Source organism: Protopterus annectens, chromosome 11.part0 (genome assembly GCF_019279795.1).
Source record: "Protopterus annectens isolate FY-2018-M chromosome 11.part0, PAN1.0, whole genome shotgun sequence".
Lineage (NCBI taxonomy): Eukaryota > Metazoa > Chordata > Ceratodontiformes > Protopteridae > Protopterus > Protopterus annectens.
This window is the reverse complement of record NC_056745.1, coordinates 1,147,776,399-1,147,794,058: the sequence shown is the minus strand read 5'-3', so window position 1 is coordinate 1,147,794,058 and position 17,660 is coordinate 1,147,776,399. Positions and strand designations below refer to the sequence as shown.

Sequence of the window (17,660 nt, the reverse complement as noted above, 5' to 3'; positions counted from 1 at the left end):
CTAATGCGTGCTGCACAAAACATGCACACATGTAAACTCCATGTCCATGTACAAGACTCTAGTCTTTCCTGGATTAAATCTTCAGCCCCATATAAAAGAAAAAAATTACTTGTAGTATTTCTTTTTGATTAATAATTAGTAAGATATAGACACTCTAAATGTGCAGTATTTCCCAGCTTAACTGAATTAATCAAATAAACCTTTTTATTAAATGATAGCTTGAATGTTTTCCAAAAACAACAAAACTCCTTTATTTTATCTAGTAGCCTGTTCCATTGTTCCTCCCTTGCATCTTTACCCCCAAATCTTATTCCCAACACAGAAATTTCTTTCACCGAGAAAAATGTTCCTTGTATCTTAACTATATCACCCAGTAATTTACTTTTTTTCTGTATGTAAAGTCATGCCTATTATATATAAACATTGATGTATGTAACATATAACTTCTGTCATCCAGACTTTGTTTATCATAATCAATATAATATCATCTGCATAAGTAAATGAGTGGACTTTTTATTCCTATATAATAGTAATATACTTAGCACCTCTTGTGCAAATTTACATCTCGACTAATACTTTCATAACTAATGCAAATATAATACTACTCACAGGACTTCACTGACATACGCCATAATTTATATGTATTTCTTTGCTTAACTATCCATTCTTGTTTTATTTTTATTATAAGCAGAACAACATACATTCTTAATTTTCTTACTAATGCTATACTCTTCCATAATTGTCTACAAAAGTTCATGTTGTATTGTATCAAGTCTCATTAGTCTTGTTTATAATATCATCCACAATTTCCCTTACTATGAATAATAATTCCTGACATTCCTTTTCCCTTTAAAGTATATATGCTGTCTTTCATAATACTTGTCATTGTATGTTCCATTCTTTTCTGAATTATTCTCATAAAAGTCTTATAATCTGTATTGTTCAATACTATAGGTCTCCAAACTTCAATTTTATTATTTCATCATCCTTTTTCCATACAAGTTTAAGTATATCACTACATAAATCTTTATACATAAAACATTCATTTAACCACTTATTCATAACTTTTAAGAAGTATTTTTTCCGCCCATCTGTAAAATTCTTATAAAATTGTTAAACTATTCAATCTTATCCTGAAACTGTAAATTAACTTGTCCTGTTAATTTTATAACATGTCATTCTGTTTTTTTGTACTTTCTTTTTATCTTGAAACATTTTCTCTGCATAATTTATTACAATATTCATAATTTGTTCTTAAAATTTTCTTACCTCTGTGAAGGCTGCCAGCCCAGCTAGAATTTTGTAAATTATTCTATGTCATTTGTGAATAGTAATATGATTTTTATGCTTGTCTTACAAATGTAAGAAAACTGTATGCTATGTGTATATTAAACTACTGGTGCAGAAGTCTGTATTGAACTGTATGTTCTGTACTGAGCTCTGAGATTGTAACCACAGTGTACCCTGATGGAGAAGAGCAGAAGTGTGTATAAACTATATGCCTATGCAAATGTATGTTTTGATGGTAAAGGCTGGAACATACAGAGTTAACTTGCAAACCCTCAAGAAAAGCAAAGAGTTTTACAATGGTGTTTATCTCATCTAGAAGACACAATGTCTACATCTAGGAGTTCTTTCTGTTGTCTGGAAACAGACATAATTACAACGTTAGAATATAAATAAAAATGCTGGTTACTGCCACAGCACGCTTGCTTATAAACAGATGAATAAATAGGTAAATAACTCAGGCAAGCGTCGACAGAGTGAGAAATAACATCCAATGTGTAGAAAATCCAAGCAATCCAGTCTTCTGAAACAGATAAATCAGTTTATTGCACAGATAAACCACGATAAGCGCTTTCACTAACTAGTAGCTTCTTCAGATCACAAAACTGAAGAAGCTACTAGTTAGTGAAAGCGCTTATCGTGGTTTATCTGTGCAATAAACTGATTTATCTGTTTCAGAAGACTGGATTGCTTGGATTTTCTACACATTGGATGTTATTTCTCACTCTGTCGATGCTTGCCTGAGTTATTTACCTATTTAGACATAATTACAGGTTTCAAATGTAAAAGTGTTTTAACTGTTGTACGACTTTCAGTTCTAGGCAAACGTCTGAGAGAGAAGTATTTTTGACACAGAGGTGCTAAATTTTTAAGTTTCTGTTAGCCTGGGAACTGAAGGCATAGGTGACAAGGAATGATATAAACTGAGATAACTCAGCAGTAATGTTTGATAGTAATATAAGAACTGTCTCAGAGAGTGAGTCTCTGCATTTTGTTTTTGTCTTTGGATCTGACAACATCTTCAGCACTTCTGCCTTGCTCTGTAAATAAGACTTAGATCACAGTGATTTCTCTTAGAGATAGGAACTTAGTAAGATTTGTTTAGAGGTTTTCTGTATTTTAGTGAGGCTGTCCTGCAATGCTGTTTTAAAATATTTCCTGTGATTCTGAACTCTCTTGTCAGTGTATTGAGTTACTGAGTATTGTCTTGTTCTTTTATTATTTATTATTAAATATATTTAAACATTTTAATTGTGGCTGGTTTGTTTAGAGATATTTAAGCTCTTGAAGTACTTGCATATGTATTTGGGGACACTGTATTGGGCACTCCTAAATATCCTTAAAAGTCTTGGTCACACTTACCATTTGGATAATAGTAACATTACACAGTGGAATTGGTCACCCTTTGGGAAGGGCCTTATAACTGTTAAGAGTGGTTGGTGGCAGCTGGTACTACCTTATAATCTGGGCAGAAGGGAGCATAGCTAGTGAACCTGTGAATGGGAAAGAGACCATGGCTAAGAGGAACATAGCCTCTGACCTAACCATTGTGAAGCCTGCAGTGGTTACAAAGGAGCGCTGCTTGCTTGGGCAGTCTACTCCAGAGGTTTAGGAGGGACCCCATTCCAAATACCTTTGGCTAGGGTTCACCTTGACTGGGAGGGTGAAAAAAGAAGCATGCAAGTAGGTGTGTTTGAGGATATCCATGCAGATATCCTGATAGGGAATGATTTTGATAATGCAGTACCATGTGTTCATGCAGTTACACGCAGTCAGGCTTGGAGACAAGCATGTGGGTCTGGTAGTATAGGAGAGACCCAGACAGACTGCACACTTACAGCCAGGACTGTTGAGGTGGTGAGACTGAAGGTGAGTCACAGCTGCTTGTTGGTACTGATATTCCCTTGGACAGAGTGACTGCAAGGGGAGAGGTGAGTAGTAGTTAGTACCCAGACTGACAGTGAGGCATCGCTGTCAGAAGATATCAGACTTCCTGTGGAAGGGGAGCTGGAAAGAGTTAGTAAGAGAGAGTTGAGACAGGCTCCGCTCTCAGACCCTACATTACAAAGCATGAGAGAGGTAGGTAGTGAGGCACCTGATTCTCAAGGGAAGGGGAAATCTGTATACTGGGACAAAGGGTTACTGTATAGAGAGGGGACTCCTGAGGGAGGGCTAGAGGGTGAGAGAATACAGCAGTTGGTAGTGCCCAAAGCTTACCATCTGGTAGTTCTAGCCATGGCCCATGATATTACCTTTGCAGGTAATATGGGCATAAAACATATAAAGGATGTATTATGCAGAACTTTTATTAGCCCGGGATTTCCAGAGATGTAACAGGGTATTGCAGGACCTATAAGCAATGCCAAAAGGTTGGCAAGGCAAGCGACAAGATCAAAACTCCTTTGATGCCTTTGCCTGTGATTGTAGACCCATTTCAGGGGGTAGCTATGGATATTGTGGGGTCTCTGAGTACCCCAAGTTCCACAGGGAAACATTATATCCTAGTGGTAGTAGATTATGCCACAAGATATCCTGAGGCAGTGGCTTTGTCCTGCATTGAAGCAGAAAAGGTAGTAAATGCTTTATTAGAGATTTTCAGCAGGGTCAGTTTCTCAAAAGTAATACTGACTGACAGAGGTGCCAGTTTCATGTCAGACCTGCTGACTTGTCTGTGAAAGTACTGTGGGGTGAAGCACCTAAAGACCACCCCCTACCATCCCCAGACTAATGGTCTTGTTGAGAGGTTAAACTCTACACTCAAGACCATGCTATGGGCATTTGCAGATCAGTTTAAGGATTGGATAAAATATTTGACCCATCTGTTGTTTGCTTACAGAGAGGTTCCCCAAAAATTCACAGGTTTTTCCCCTCTTTGATTTGCTGTATGGGCATACAGTGAGGGGACCTCTAGATTTGATTCAAGATGAGTGGGAGGGTGAGTCTGAATCCCACAAGGAGTCTGTTGTGGCATATGTCCTGAACCTCAGGACAAGGCTCAAGGAACTCATGAGCTTGGCTCAGAAGAACCTGGTTGGAAGCCCAACAGCAGAAAAAGGTCTGGAATGACAGTAATGCTCAAGCTAGAGAGTATGCTGTAGGGCAGCAGGCAATGGTTCTCATTCCTGTCAGACACAATAAGCTGTGGGCAGCTTGGGAGGGGCCCTACAAGGTGGTATTAAGGTTAGTGATGTTAACTACATGATAGAACTGCTAGGCAGCAGGTCAGGGGCACAAATTGTACCATGTTAACTTTATGAAACCTCACCATGATAGGGAGGCCCTTGTGCTGAGTATTTGCAGTGGATTGCAGGAGGAGTCCGAGGGAAATCTGGTGACTGATCTCCTCAGTGAGGCTCGGACTGACACCTCAGTTAAAGGGGTAGCAGTGTCCCAGTAGGTATTTCCTATCCAGGTTCAAGAAATCCAAGCAGAGTTACAGGAGTTTGGGGGACATGTTCACTAGGAAACCAAGGTGCACCCACCTGGTGCAGCACCATGTGGATACAAGACCCCAAAGGCCTATTAGGCAGGCCTTTATAGGGTGCTTGAGAGAGTCAAACAGACTCTGAGGGAGGAGATACAGGAAATGTTGGAACTAGGGGTAATTCAGGAGTCCAGCAGTCCCTGGGTCTCTCTCCCCAGTGGTGCTGGTACCGAAGAAAGATGGCAGCACCAGGTTCTGTGTGGACTACAAGAAATTAAATAGTCATACAGAGTCAGATACTTACCCTATGCCTAGGACAGATGAAGCCCTATAGCAGCTGGGTGGGGCTAAGTATCTTACTACCATTGATCTTACCAAGGGTTATTGGCAGGTGCCCTTGACTCCCAGTGTTAGAAATAGGTCAGCCTTTGTGACTCCTTTTGGCTTGTATGAGATCACAAAGATGTCTTTTGGGATGAAAAATGCCCCAGCGACTTTACACAGGCTGATGGATCATATCCTAGCAGGAGCAGTAGATTTTGCCCTTGCTTACCTAGATGATATTGCCATCTAGCCATTCCTGGCAAGAGCACCTTCAGCATGCCAGGGAGGTGCTGAGCAGGCTACATTAAGCCCGGCAAATGTCAGGTGGGTATGGCAGAGGTCTCCTACCAAGGACATAGAGTGGGGAGTGGTAAGATCAGCCCAGAACCTGCCAAAGTGGAAGCCATTCAGGCATGGCCTGCACCTTTTACCAAAAATGCAGGTGAGGGCACTTTAGGGGCAGCAGGGTACTACAGAAAGTTTGTCCCAATTATGGTACCATAGCTGCTCCCCTCACAAACCTGACAAGGAAGAACAGGCCAGATAAGATAGTGTGGACCCCAGCATGTGAGGAGGAATTCCAGAAGCTTAAAGGAGCTTTGGGAGGACCCCTGTGTTAGCCAATCCAGATTACGGCAAAAAATTTGTTCTGGTCACACTTACCATTTGGATAACAGTAACATTACACAGTAGAATTGGTCACCCTTTGGGAAGGGCCTTATAGTAGCTGGTAAGTAGGGGTTCTGGTGGCAGTGCTAGCTGCCTTATTGTCTGGGCAGAAGGGGGCATAGCTAGTAAACCTGCACCAGCCTTCCCCAGGTGTGTGTTTGTGTATAAATCAAATCTCAAAGTGTGTGTGCATGTGTCAGCTACTTGGGCAGGGACACGAAGCACTGGTTGGACAGAGAGAGTGCTGGGAGGCCTTAGCTTGGTACCCTGGCTAAGGACTCAACTCTATAGCTGTGCCAGTGGGGAGTCTTATTGGGGATCTGGAGAAAGAGGGAGACACCAGCCCCAGACTGATTGTGATTTCTGTGTGCTCTTAAGGGAAATTGCACTTTACTGTGTGTGTACTTGTCATCCTCCCAGTGTTCAAGTCCCTCACTGGTGATAGTGGTGAGAATTCAGGCTCCTTGATTACTGGGCCAGTGCAGGGCTGTCACAGTATCAACATCCCCTAACATTTTAGATTCCAGTTTTGGGATTTGTGAAAAAGGAGTTTTTTTGATGGCAACACCAAATTTCTTAGAATCCAGGTCTCCCATACTCTGCCTCAGCACCGGTACAGTTGGTCAAACAGACACCTCAGATTTTTGCTGGGGGAGCAGTATCTATGGAGATAAAAGTGCAGGGTCTTTGGAACAGAAAAGATAAAACTAAAATATAAACATAAAAGTGATGTTGGCACTTATAAATACTCTCAACTCTCTTAATCATCTGTGTCTCTGAGACATCTTTTGTTGTTTACAGTTGACACCACAATGATGCCGTACATAAACAAGCAAAGGGAAACAGATCTTACCCTCTGTACCGACTAGCCATGGTAGCCTAGGATATAGCTTTTAAACACAGTCTCACTCTACAGGTATCTTGCATAATTCCAGAGCAAAATTGTGTATCAGTCAAGCTGAGGAGGATTGGGACAGATCCTCAAGAATAGATATTGAATCAGAGGATGGGAGGCGGTCCTGAAATTGATGTATCTATGGAAACACCTCATACACATCTTTTTGCTTCCCCTCAACAACAAAATTTTGCTAAATGACTGCATACAAGAAGGCCTGGAAAACAGATGCATTTCCTTTTCCATAAACAAGAATACTCTTATATTGTTTTCCATTCTTTTGCACTAATATGCAAGGTCATTCTGAGTATTCATAAGGACTCCCCAGAGATAATTTTGATAACTCCCTCCTGGTTCAGGCAATAATGGTTCTCCCTTCTTTTGAATATGGCCAGGGCCAATTACCTCAAGTTTCCTCACAGACTTGATCTACTTGCATATGACAAGTTATGATTAATTATTCCCATCCCCAAACAACTAAAACTAACTGACTGGAGGATGGGATTTTAACATAGTTTAGGTGCCTTTTTTCTGAGGACATGCAGTATGCATTAAAGCAGGCAAGAAAATCTGCTATTAAATGTAATATATTAGAAAATGTTTTCTAGTTGGTGCCATTCAGGGTTAGTTGTTCTCTGTTTCTAAATTTTTTGTGTGTTACTATCCACTGGCCTGTCTTACTCCCCAGTTATAGTTCATTTCCTTGCCTTTTCAGTATGTCTCCACATGGATCTCCCTCTTTCAATGCAGACTCGTGTCAATATGTTTTTGAAAGGGGTGTTGCATATCCAGCTTCCTAGAAAGCAGGTGGCTATTCTTTAGGATCTTAAGTTTGTGTTAGAAACATTACTTCTTGCTCCATTTGAACCAGCTCATCAGGCTGAATTGAGGTTGATAACATAGAAAACAATATTGCTAATTGCTCTGTCTTCTGCAAGAAGATTATCTGAGTTGCAAGTTCTTATGGTGGGTCAACCTCATCTTGTTTTCCACAAAAATGGGGTTTGTTTAAGAATTAATCCTTCCTTTATGTCTAAAGTGGTATCTGAGTTTAGCCTGAGCCAAGCTATCCATCTCCCTATCTTCTTTCTGGAAACTGAAAATGAGTGAAAAAAGATATGTCATACTTGGGCTGTCCACAGACAACTCAGGTATTATCTTGGCAGAACATAATCTTTCAGAAACTCTGATCAGTTGTTAATTTCTTATGAAGGTAATTAAAAAAAAAATCTGTGTCAAAGGAGACTGTATCCAAATGGTTGTTTTGTGATATAACATTTTGTTATACCCAGCAAAACAAGGCAATTCCAAGCAGGGTCAGTGCTCATTCTAGCAGGACCTTGACTTCATTTGTGGCTTTCTGGAAAGGGTTTGTTTCTAGAAGTATTCTGCAGCAACTTGGTCCATATACATACCTTTACAAAGCAGTTCAAACTAGATTTCCTCTCCAGGTCTAGGATAGGTTTTGCCAGGACCATTTACCAGGGACTCCAGAACCCTCATCCTTCTTCCTCCTACTTAGTTTAAACTATGGTAATTTATCCATATAGCTTAGACTATTGCAGCTTCCTGACATTTTCAGTTTCCACTTTGCCCTTTGGCCTTTCTACTGCCCCAAGAGTATTCACCAAATGCCTCACTGCTGTGATTGCTTTTTGCAGGCTTCAAGGGATCCAAGTCTTTCATTAGTTGAACAACCTCCTGTTTCAGTCATCCTCTCCAGAGATCTTGTTGCAAAATCTTAATTTTGCTATTTCCCTTCTGCAAAATCTGGGGTTTACAAATAAACTTGAAGAAGTCTTTTCTGACTCCTTCTCAGGACCATGTTTTTCTGGGATGCCGGATCCAGACTGTCCCTATGCTGGCATCCTTGCCTCCAGCCAAGGCCTTAACACTCATTTCCTTTTTTCAAACTCTTCTTCCTTTGGTCTGTATAACAAGGGAATTTCTGAGAACTCTTGGGTTCATGGCCTCTACCATTCCTATGCTCCCTCTGACCAAACTCCACATGAGAAAGTTTCAATGTTTTCTGAAGTCAGTTTGCCTTCAACATGCGCATCCCCTCAAATTTCTAGTTCCTCTTCCACCTTGTCTCAGGAAGAAACTTCAGTGGTGGATTCAACAGTTGTCTCTAAATCCAGGACACCCTTTTCATCCCTCTCTTCCCTCTCAAGAGGTGCTCACAGGCACTTCATACTTGGGATGGGGAGCAGAATTTGGCTCCCTAAAGGTGCAGGATGTTTGGTCGCCTATTCAACAGAAAGAGCACATCAGTGTCAAAGAGATGAGAACTCTTCTGCTGTCTCAGGACCTCTCAAGGTGTTTACAGACAATACCACACAGTGATGTGGTATGTAAAAAAAAAAGGAAGGGACAAGACCTTATCTTCTTTGCTGGTTGGCACCACTGGTGTGGAAATTTGCTATCCAGTATCAAGTGACTTTTCAGGCAGTTTATATTCCCTCATTTCAAAATAGTGTGGCAGACACTCTGAGCAGGTCCTTAACTCAATCCCATGAATGGATGCTTCACTGGGATGGGCTTCTGGACATTGTCCACCAGTGGGGTACTCCTTAGATAGATCTTTTTGCCTCTTCTATGAACAGACAACTTCCTCTTTTTTGTGCCAGAGCTCAAGGTCCTCTGGTTTGGAAGGTGGACACCCATTCTTTTTCTTGGAAGGGGATGTTTCATTATGCTTTCCTTCTCCTTCCCCTCCTTCTAAAAGTCCAGTTAAAAATTCAACAGGATGCTCCCAAACTCTTGTCAGTGACTCTCTTTTGGCAGAGACAGCATTAGTTCCCTCTTCTTCTGCATTTAGCCAAGGGCAATCATCACAAGTTACCTTACATGGTGGACCTGCTCACACAAGACAAGGGATCTCTTATCAGCCCCCACTTGTCCACTCTTCATCTGACACTGTGGGTGATAAGATTTTGATTCCAGTTGGACACTTTTTTCTGAGGATGTGCTTAGGGTCCTGCAGGAGACCAGAAAACCCAGTATTAGAAAATTCTACTTATCCAAATGGAAGAGGTTTCCGATTTGGTGTCTTTCTCGTAACCTGGATCCACTTTCGGTGGATGTTCCTTTAGTTATCTCTTCTCTGTGTGAATTGCTCAATGCTGTTTTGGCTTATTCTTATGTTATGGCCCACTTATCAGCTGTCTCTGCGTGTCTGCCTTTATCTCCTCCTTTAGCTTCTAGATTTGAAGATAAACAATTTCTTAAAGATGTCTTTCATATTAGGCCTCCCATGAAGCCTGTTACTCCTCCCTGGGATCTTAATTTTGTTTTGGAATAATTAATCCAGGCTCCTTTTGAGCTTGCAGCTTCAGCTCCCTTGCAACATTGCTCTTGGAAGAATGCTTTTGTTAGCCTTTACTTCTGCCAGATGGTTGTCTGAGCTTCAAGCCCTTATGGCTTTTCCTGCTTTTTTGGTGTTTCATAAGGACAGTGTGCCCTTGTGTACTAATCCTTCTTTTATGCCCAAGGTGGTGAATGAGTTGTCCCTTGATCAATCTATTAATTTGTCCAACTTTTTCCCTTCTCTGCAATTTTCCAGTGAGAAGGTGCTGTACACATTGGATGTGCATAGACAATTCAGATTTTATTTGGGTAAGATTAAGACTATTAGAAAATCCTGATCAGCTCTTTGTTTCCTTTCATCTATGTCCTTAGGATTAGTTGTGTCTAAGCAGACTATTTCTTCTTGGATCTCTAAAGCTATTTCTTTTTGATATTCCTTTCATGGTAAGAGCCTTCATTATTCTGTTAAGGCTCATTCTACTAGAGCTGTGGTTTCTTCTGGTGCTTATTTCAAGGGTTAGGATACTAACTCTACTCTTGAGGCAGCTACCTGGACTTCTGTGCATACATTTACTAAGCACTACAAATTGGATGGAATTTCCGGAGCTAGAGCAGGTTTTGCTAGGGCCATACTTCATGGCTTCCTAGAGGGCTCTGCTGATCCTTTCTTCCCCCCCCTCTCTTCTTCCTGAGCTTTGACACTCTCCCTAGGGTAATGAATACTGCAACAGTGAAATGGAAGGGCATAGTACATTTATGTAAAATCTTACCATAATGGTAGACATCCTTCTTTTCACTATTGCAGTATGCACTCCTTCCCTTCACCCCCGGTCCATTTTTATTCTGTATGTACTGATTACCTTTCTATTCCTTGGACTGATGTTTCTACTGGGGCTCTCATTTCTGAGGATGGTACAGCTAGACATCACCTTTATGCCCTACGCTATGCAAGGAGCAGACATGTGAAGTGTGGCGTACCTTAAATCAACCCAAAGGCTTTGGTATACTGGCCTGATGTCAGGCTGCCATTGGCAGGGGATCCCAAGTGATCAGGTTCGCAGACTGTAAATGAAATGAAATCTCTGAAAAATACTAGGCTGGTGTGAATGGTAAGATTACACCAAAGACGATCAGATAGATTCTTGTTCCAGTGCTCTGGAACAAAATTCCCATCTACATCAAGCAGAGCTCATCATTAGCACTCTTCAAGAAAAACCTTGATAAGTGGATGGGTGATAGGAAATTCATCCCTGGGATCATGTCTGGGGCTCTGCTCGATAGAGGGGCAGGAATTTAATACTACATGGGTGGTGAAAGCCAACACACTGTTGGCTAGGCTTACTTTGGCCCACGGGCCGATAGCCTAGTACCTACCTATGAACCTTTAATGAATACTGCAGCAGTGAAGATAAGGACATCTACCGTTATGGTAAGATTTTACACAACTGCACTTTCTATGTTCTTTCTTGTTCACAGAGTTCAAAGTGCACAGTACTGAAATTTCTCTCTAGAATATATTTGGTAGCCTAGTATGTATAATGTTGATATAAAGTATTGTGCATTTTTAAACAGCTTTTGATATGATGGTGTCAAACTGATCCTCTTTGGTGTAATCTTACCATTCAAACCAGTCTAGTATTTTTCAGAGATTGCATTTCATTTACAGTCTGTGAACCTGATATGTAGAACTGATAAATGCAGCAAACAGTTACATAAACCCATCAAGTGTGTTTATCTACTGAAAAGAAACAGACACTGGATGGTATGTGCACAACTGATCAAGGAAATAATTTTAATACAGATACATCTTGTGTGGGTTGATATGCTGAAAGATGGGGGTACATTTTGTATAATTACACTACTACTGTTTTGGTTGAGTAAGTCAAATAACTATTTTCTTTTTCTTTTTTATGCTTGCTCTTAAAAATATATACCATTAAAGAAGTCCATTGTAGTATGATTGTCTGGAAATGTTAAACAGAAATTTCATTAATGATGAAGCCTTTTCTCTAAGGAGTCAAATTGTTCATTGAACATTGTCATTTTTGATATTTTAGATTTCAAGTAAAATGAGCAGTGGTGGCAGTGGAGAAAGTTTAAATTCCTCTGATGCAGAGGAAGAAGTAGGGCAAGAACGACCTCTATCAGCTGTAGCTCCCAGACTCAATGTTGAAGAAGAAACTCCTGTAATAGATATTTCTGAAACTCCAGCATTTCTGTGTTTAGATGAGGTAAGATAACTCTTTTATTTTAGAGATGCATACTATCCAAAGAAAAAAAAGCAGGATGGATAGTAACTATTTACCCATAAACTATATGCTTTACTTTTACACACTATGTAGTTCAACTATAAGTGATTTTGCATACATTTATGCATTACATCCAGCTAGTCAAATGTCAAGGAGATGTAAGAGGTGATATCTGTCATCTTTTGGACATTTATATATTTGCATAATATGACTCATCTAACCGAGGTCTGCAGAACAGAAATTATATCCAAAGTCAATCACTGTTGCCACATTTTCAGACATAACTTTTCACATCAGTGATAGCTACTTACTTATTTATTTATTTAGTTAGTTGTTTGACATGTGTTAACTGGGATAGTCCATCTGAGCAAAAGCCCTTTTTCAGTGGAGGCCCAGGGAGAAAAGCTCCACAGTCCAAGAAAACAAGAAAATTTACAAAATTGAAGATGAATACAGTGAAACGTTTACAATAAAACAGTTAATCAAATGTAGATAGAGCACCACAGTACAGTACAGTAAGAGTCATTATAACATTGAAGAAAAAAAACATAGCAAAGAAATGTACAAAAAACATTTGAATGAATTTACATAACACGTTGGGTTCAGAGGGTAATTGTACAATACAGATCAGTTAAGTGAGTTATGATGGTAGGGAAGGGAGGAATAGAGAGTATAGTGATAGAAAAAGAGATGGATTCATGTGGGATGATTACAGAGACAAATCCATGTGCTATTAAGGGACCTTTTGAGAGTTTTCTTGTATTCGTGGATGTACGAAATGTTTTTAAGGCTCATGGGGAGCTTGTTCCATGCAAGAGCAGGGAAGTAGCTATAGAGATTCTGTCGAATAGATTTTTTAGGTTTGTAAATTTGTAAGAGAAATTGGTCAGAGCTTCTGAGGGATTGTGGGGGCTTATAGAGGAGACAAGTGAGGAAATGCTAGGGCAAGAGGAGGGCTTAGTCAAAATAGTATGGATAATGAGAAGTTGGGTAAATAAGAGTTGGTTAGGAAACTCTAGGCAGCTGAGTGTCTGTAGATCATGACAGTGGTGTGATCTTGAGGGCAGATTGGCTGCAAATCTAGCACTTTTGTTGTAGGTGGTTTCAAGTTTGGAAAGTAGTAAAGACTGTAAGTTGGTTAAAATTTGAGAGCTATAAAGGAGGTTGGGGAGAAGGTAAGCTTGGGCTAGTGAGATCCTGGAGCTGGGTGCGAGGAATCTTTTGTTTCTATAGAGTAAACCAGTCTTTTGGTGGGTTTTCTTGATGCAGTTAAGTACATGAAGGTCAAATTTTAGTTGATTGTCCACTATTACCTTTATTGATAATAGTGCATCTTCTGCCTTCATGCTGTGTTTTGTTGAAATGGATGTGTTTTCTTCCTTCATGCTGTGACCTGGGTTATACTTGGTCTTCATTTCACCATGGGATTGGGCCCCATGTCTCTGACAGATAAGAGGCAGACAGTAATGCCCAAAGTAACATACACCCCCACACATATTCTCTAGTAACTTTACTATACCCCCTCCTGATAAACACCCATGATACATAGGGTTGGATTGCACATCTAAACCTTGGTGTTCATTATCCTAGTATATACCTATGACGCTATTTGCTTGAAGGAGAGGGCTGAATATGGAAAAAAAACTGTCCCTTGTCCATTATTTTGGTGAGCTGTACATTCTCTGATTTGGTTGTTTGTTATTTTACCATCTAGAGAATTTGAATTAAATCTAAGTTTATATTAGGTCCTGTTAAAGGCTGATTAAATGATTTTTCTTAATAGGGTTCTGCACTCACAGGGGACCCCAGTCTTGTCATTGCTTGTTTTCTGTACTATAAGAAACAAACAGGCTACATTATCTCATACTTCATTATTATGAGATTTGCTCATGTCAATGTATGCAGCTACTGCTGATGGCAAAATGCAAGGCATTATTCAATTTCTAGTCTTCCTCAAAGCATAAATATGATTCGCTAGTGGAGAGACTACACTTCCCTGCATGCATTGCAGTACTCTAGTACCATAAGCTTACCTTTTAAGTTTCAAGTGTTCCGCCTCTTGTCAGGGTTTACCGATTTCTAAGTCTTCATTTAACTCCTAGTCTTCTTCAAGATTTTATCCCACCTTAATCTGACTTTCAAAGTTGCCATTCAGTATTTGTTAGGACACCTTTTTAATTGAAATCATGCCATCATGTGTTTAATCTGTGCTTATAGGTTCATAGGTTGATACTAGGCTATCTGCCCTAGGGCATTTATAAGCCTAGCCAGAGTGTGTTTGGCTTTTGCCACCCTTTTAGATTAGTTGACTGTGCCTCTGTATAGTAGGTCACAGAAGATAGCCCTTTTAAGGTTAGTTTACTGTGCCTCTGTCTAGTAGGGACACAGAAGAGATCCCAGTGGTAAACCTACGATCTCCCATCCACTCATCAAGATTTCTCTTGAAGAGGGTCATTGAGGGGCTCTGCCTAACATGGATTGGGATTTTGTTCCAGAGTGAGGGGAGCCTCTGGGATATGAATCTGTCCCTCCAGCATGTCCTATTTATTTCTGTGCTGAGGTTTAAGTCCCTGGAGCGTGTAGCTCTAAGGGATTTGGATTTCCTGAGGTGGAGCATGTCCATTAATTTTGGGTTGGACATGGCTTTATATGTCAGGCACAGATCGCCTCTGAGTAGGCAGTAAGCAACTGAGTATAGCTGGAGTTTCTTTAGCCTAACTGTGTAGGACATCTGTTTGAGTCCCTTGATCCTCTTGGTGAGGTACTTTTGGGGTCTTTCCAGTTGCTGCAGGTGTCGGGTAAGGTACATCCCAAATGGGGCATTGTATTCAATTATGGGCCTGATGAGTGATGAGTAGAGGTGCACAATGACCTATCTTGATCTAGATGTGAACCCTTTTGTGATAAGGTGGGCTATATAGAAGGTCTTGCTAACCACTTTGGCAATGTGATTGTCAAAGGAGAGATTGCTATCTACTTGGGTCCCCAAATCCCTAATTACTTCTTCCGTACTTAATGGATTACCACCTATGTGGTAATTTGTGGGCACTTTGTTTTTCCCAAAGGGGATGACTATGCACTTTTTGGCATTTAGCTTTAGGCCATGGCTCTGGCACCAGTTATCCGTCTCTGTGAGACCCTTTTGGAGGATGCTTGTGTCAGTCGGCGAGTCGATTATGGCACCCAGTTTGCAGTCATCTGCGAACTTGGTCAGTCATAGTCCTCCCGTGTTAGCCTGTACCTCAGAGAAATATATACCGAACAAGAGAGGTCCCAAGACTGATCCTTGTGGGACGCCACTTGTAACTGGTTTAGAGTCTGACATGGCACCTGCAATTCTGACCATGTGGGTTCTATCCCTGAGCCAGTTTGCAACCCATCTTGTGACATAGAGGTTGATATTTAAGCTGGTGAGCTTATTTATGATGCCCGAGTGGGGTATTGTGTCGAAGGCTTTTGCGAGGTCCAGGTAGGCTGTGTGGACTACCTTCCCTTCATCTATGGCCTTGGTGACTGTTTCAAAGAAGTCAACCAGGTTCAAGAGGCAAGATCTGCCCGTAACAAAGCCGAATTGGGTAGGATCCAGTGTTTGGAGATTCCCAATGTCTTTGTTTATGAGTTCCATGATGATACGCTCCATAGCTTTGCAGACCAGGCTAGTCAGGCTTATAGGGTGATAGTATCCGGGGTCCGTTGTGGCACCACCTTTGTGGAGTGGGACCACTGTTGCTGTATGCCATTCCTTGGGTACATATCCTGTAGTAAGGCTGAGATTGAACAGTGACTTTATGTGAGGGTTCAGTTCTTCTTGGAGCTCATGTAAGACGCAGCCCGGGACACCGTCCCGTCCCATTGATGCAGTTTTTTGCTTTGGAGAGGGCAGCCCTCACCTGTGCATCTGTGATGTCAGGGAGGCTACACTCTGTTGGGATAGACATTTGCTCTTTTGTGGGGAAAGGGGGGAAGGGGGGGGTTTGCACTGAACCTGTCTGCCAGGATGTTGGCAATGTCTGTGGGTTCAGTGTAGTTTTTGTCATTTTACACTAACTCAGAGCATATCTGGGAGTTGCCACCCAGGTTCCTGACATAACTAAAGAAGGCCTTGTGATTATCTTTAACGTCTTGTGCAATTTTTCTTTCGAAGCTGGCCATAGATGATTTTATGAGGGATCGTAGTTTCTTGCTAGTACTGATCAGAGATGCATTCCCATTTTGGGATTTTGCTCTATCATGTAGTAGCTTCCTCCTTCTATTGTATAGCTTATTTATGGCTGGGGTTCACCAGACAGGTCTCCTGCCTTTGGAGGAGTGAGTCTTGGTTTTATTTGGGATAGCACGATCCATGCATTCCTGCAGGTGTCCATAGAATGCGTTTGTAAAGGATTCTGTGGTTTGGGCCATATTTTCCACTGGCCCAGGGGCTTTGAAGGATTCCACCTCGGTTTTGAGAAGTTCTTCACTGTGGTTTCCTTGGCTGGGGGTGGGGGCGGGATATGGATGTCCAGTTAGATTAATTTATGGTCAGATCTTACAAATGAGGGGTATACCTCTGGTATGGAACATAGAGTCCCCATGTTGGTGATGATCAGGTCCAATATGTTTTCCCCTCTTGTGGGAGTGGTGACCAGTTGTTCCATAGCATTTGAGTTTATAAATTCTAGGAACCGTTGGGCGAGGGTGTTGGGGCTTGAGTAATGCTTCCAGTCTATGTTTGGGTAGTTGAAGTCACCCATATAATGGTGTTAGGAGAGACCTTCATATTCTCCAGTGTTCTCTGGAAAGTCGAGTGGGGTTCCTGAGTTTGGGAGGGTGGTCTGTAGCAGGCTACAAACTGAAAGGCAGTTTTGCCCACTGTTAGTTGCACATGGATGGCCTCCGATGCTTCGTGCAGTGCCACTAACCTGGAGGTGTGAGTATCTTTGATGAATATGGATACTCCCCCTCCTTTTGTGGTTCGGTCTGAGTTTTGGGGCTGAAAAGCATGGTATGAGGTATAACCTGGTAGTGCTGGGGTGCTCTCGGGAGCCTTGAGCCAGGTTTCTGTTACTGCACAGATATCGATATTCTCCATACTGAGGAGAACCTCAAGTGCGTGCATCTTGAGGTTTAGACTTCTGGCGTTGAGCAGCATTACCCATAGTTTATTTTTCCTTGTGTTGTCTATGGAGGTGGGTTTGTCTTTTGAGCCTTGCCTAAAAAAGGCACTATGGCGGTGGCAAGAGCCTTAGCCAGTATTCGAAAGCCCAGGGGTGACAGGTGTAAGCCGTCCCTAGTGAAGCAATGTGACTTGTCGAGCATGTCATCCCAGGCTGACAGACACTGGATCCCCTTTGAATAACACCAATACTTTAGCCAATTGTTAAAATTGATAATTTTGGCTTTATACTGTGGCATCATTCTTGGTGAGGGTAAGATGCTACTCAAGGTCAGGGTCATACCGGCCTGGGCTACATGATCAGAGAGCTCCTCTATGTCTCTTTTCATGTAGTCCAGGGAGGTACGT

The 17,660-nt window shown here is 41.4% G+C and overlaps 1 protein-coding gene across 1 annotated transcript in view; it reads left to right on the top strand.

The window, feature by feature from the left end:
• CCDC146 (coiled-coil domain containing 146) overlaps nt 1–17,660 on the top strand; it is a 4,019,163-nt gene that overhangs the window by 900,526 nt on the left and 3,100,977 nt on the right. The window contains exon 2 of the mRNA XM_044088498.1: nt 11,966–12,139. Coding sequence (XP_043944433.1) covers nt 11,978–12,139 — 162 coding nt within the window. The 5' untranslated portion in view covers nt 11,966–11,977. The remainder of the gene's footprint in view (nt 1–11,965; nt 12,140–17,660) is intronic.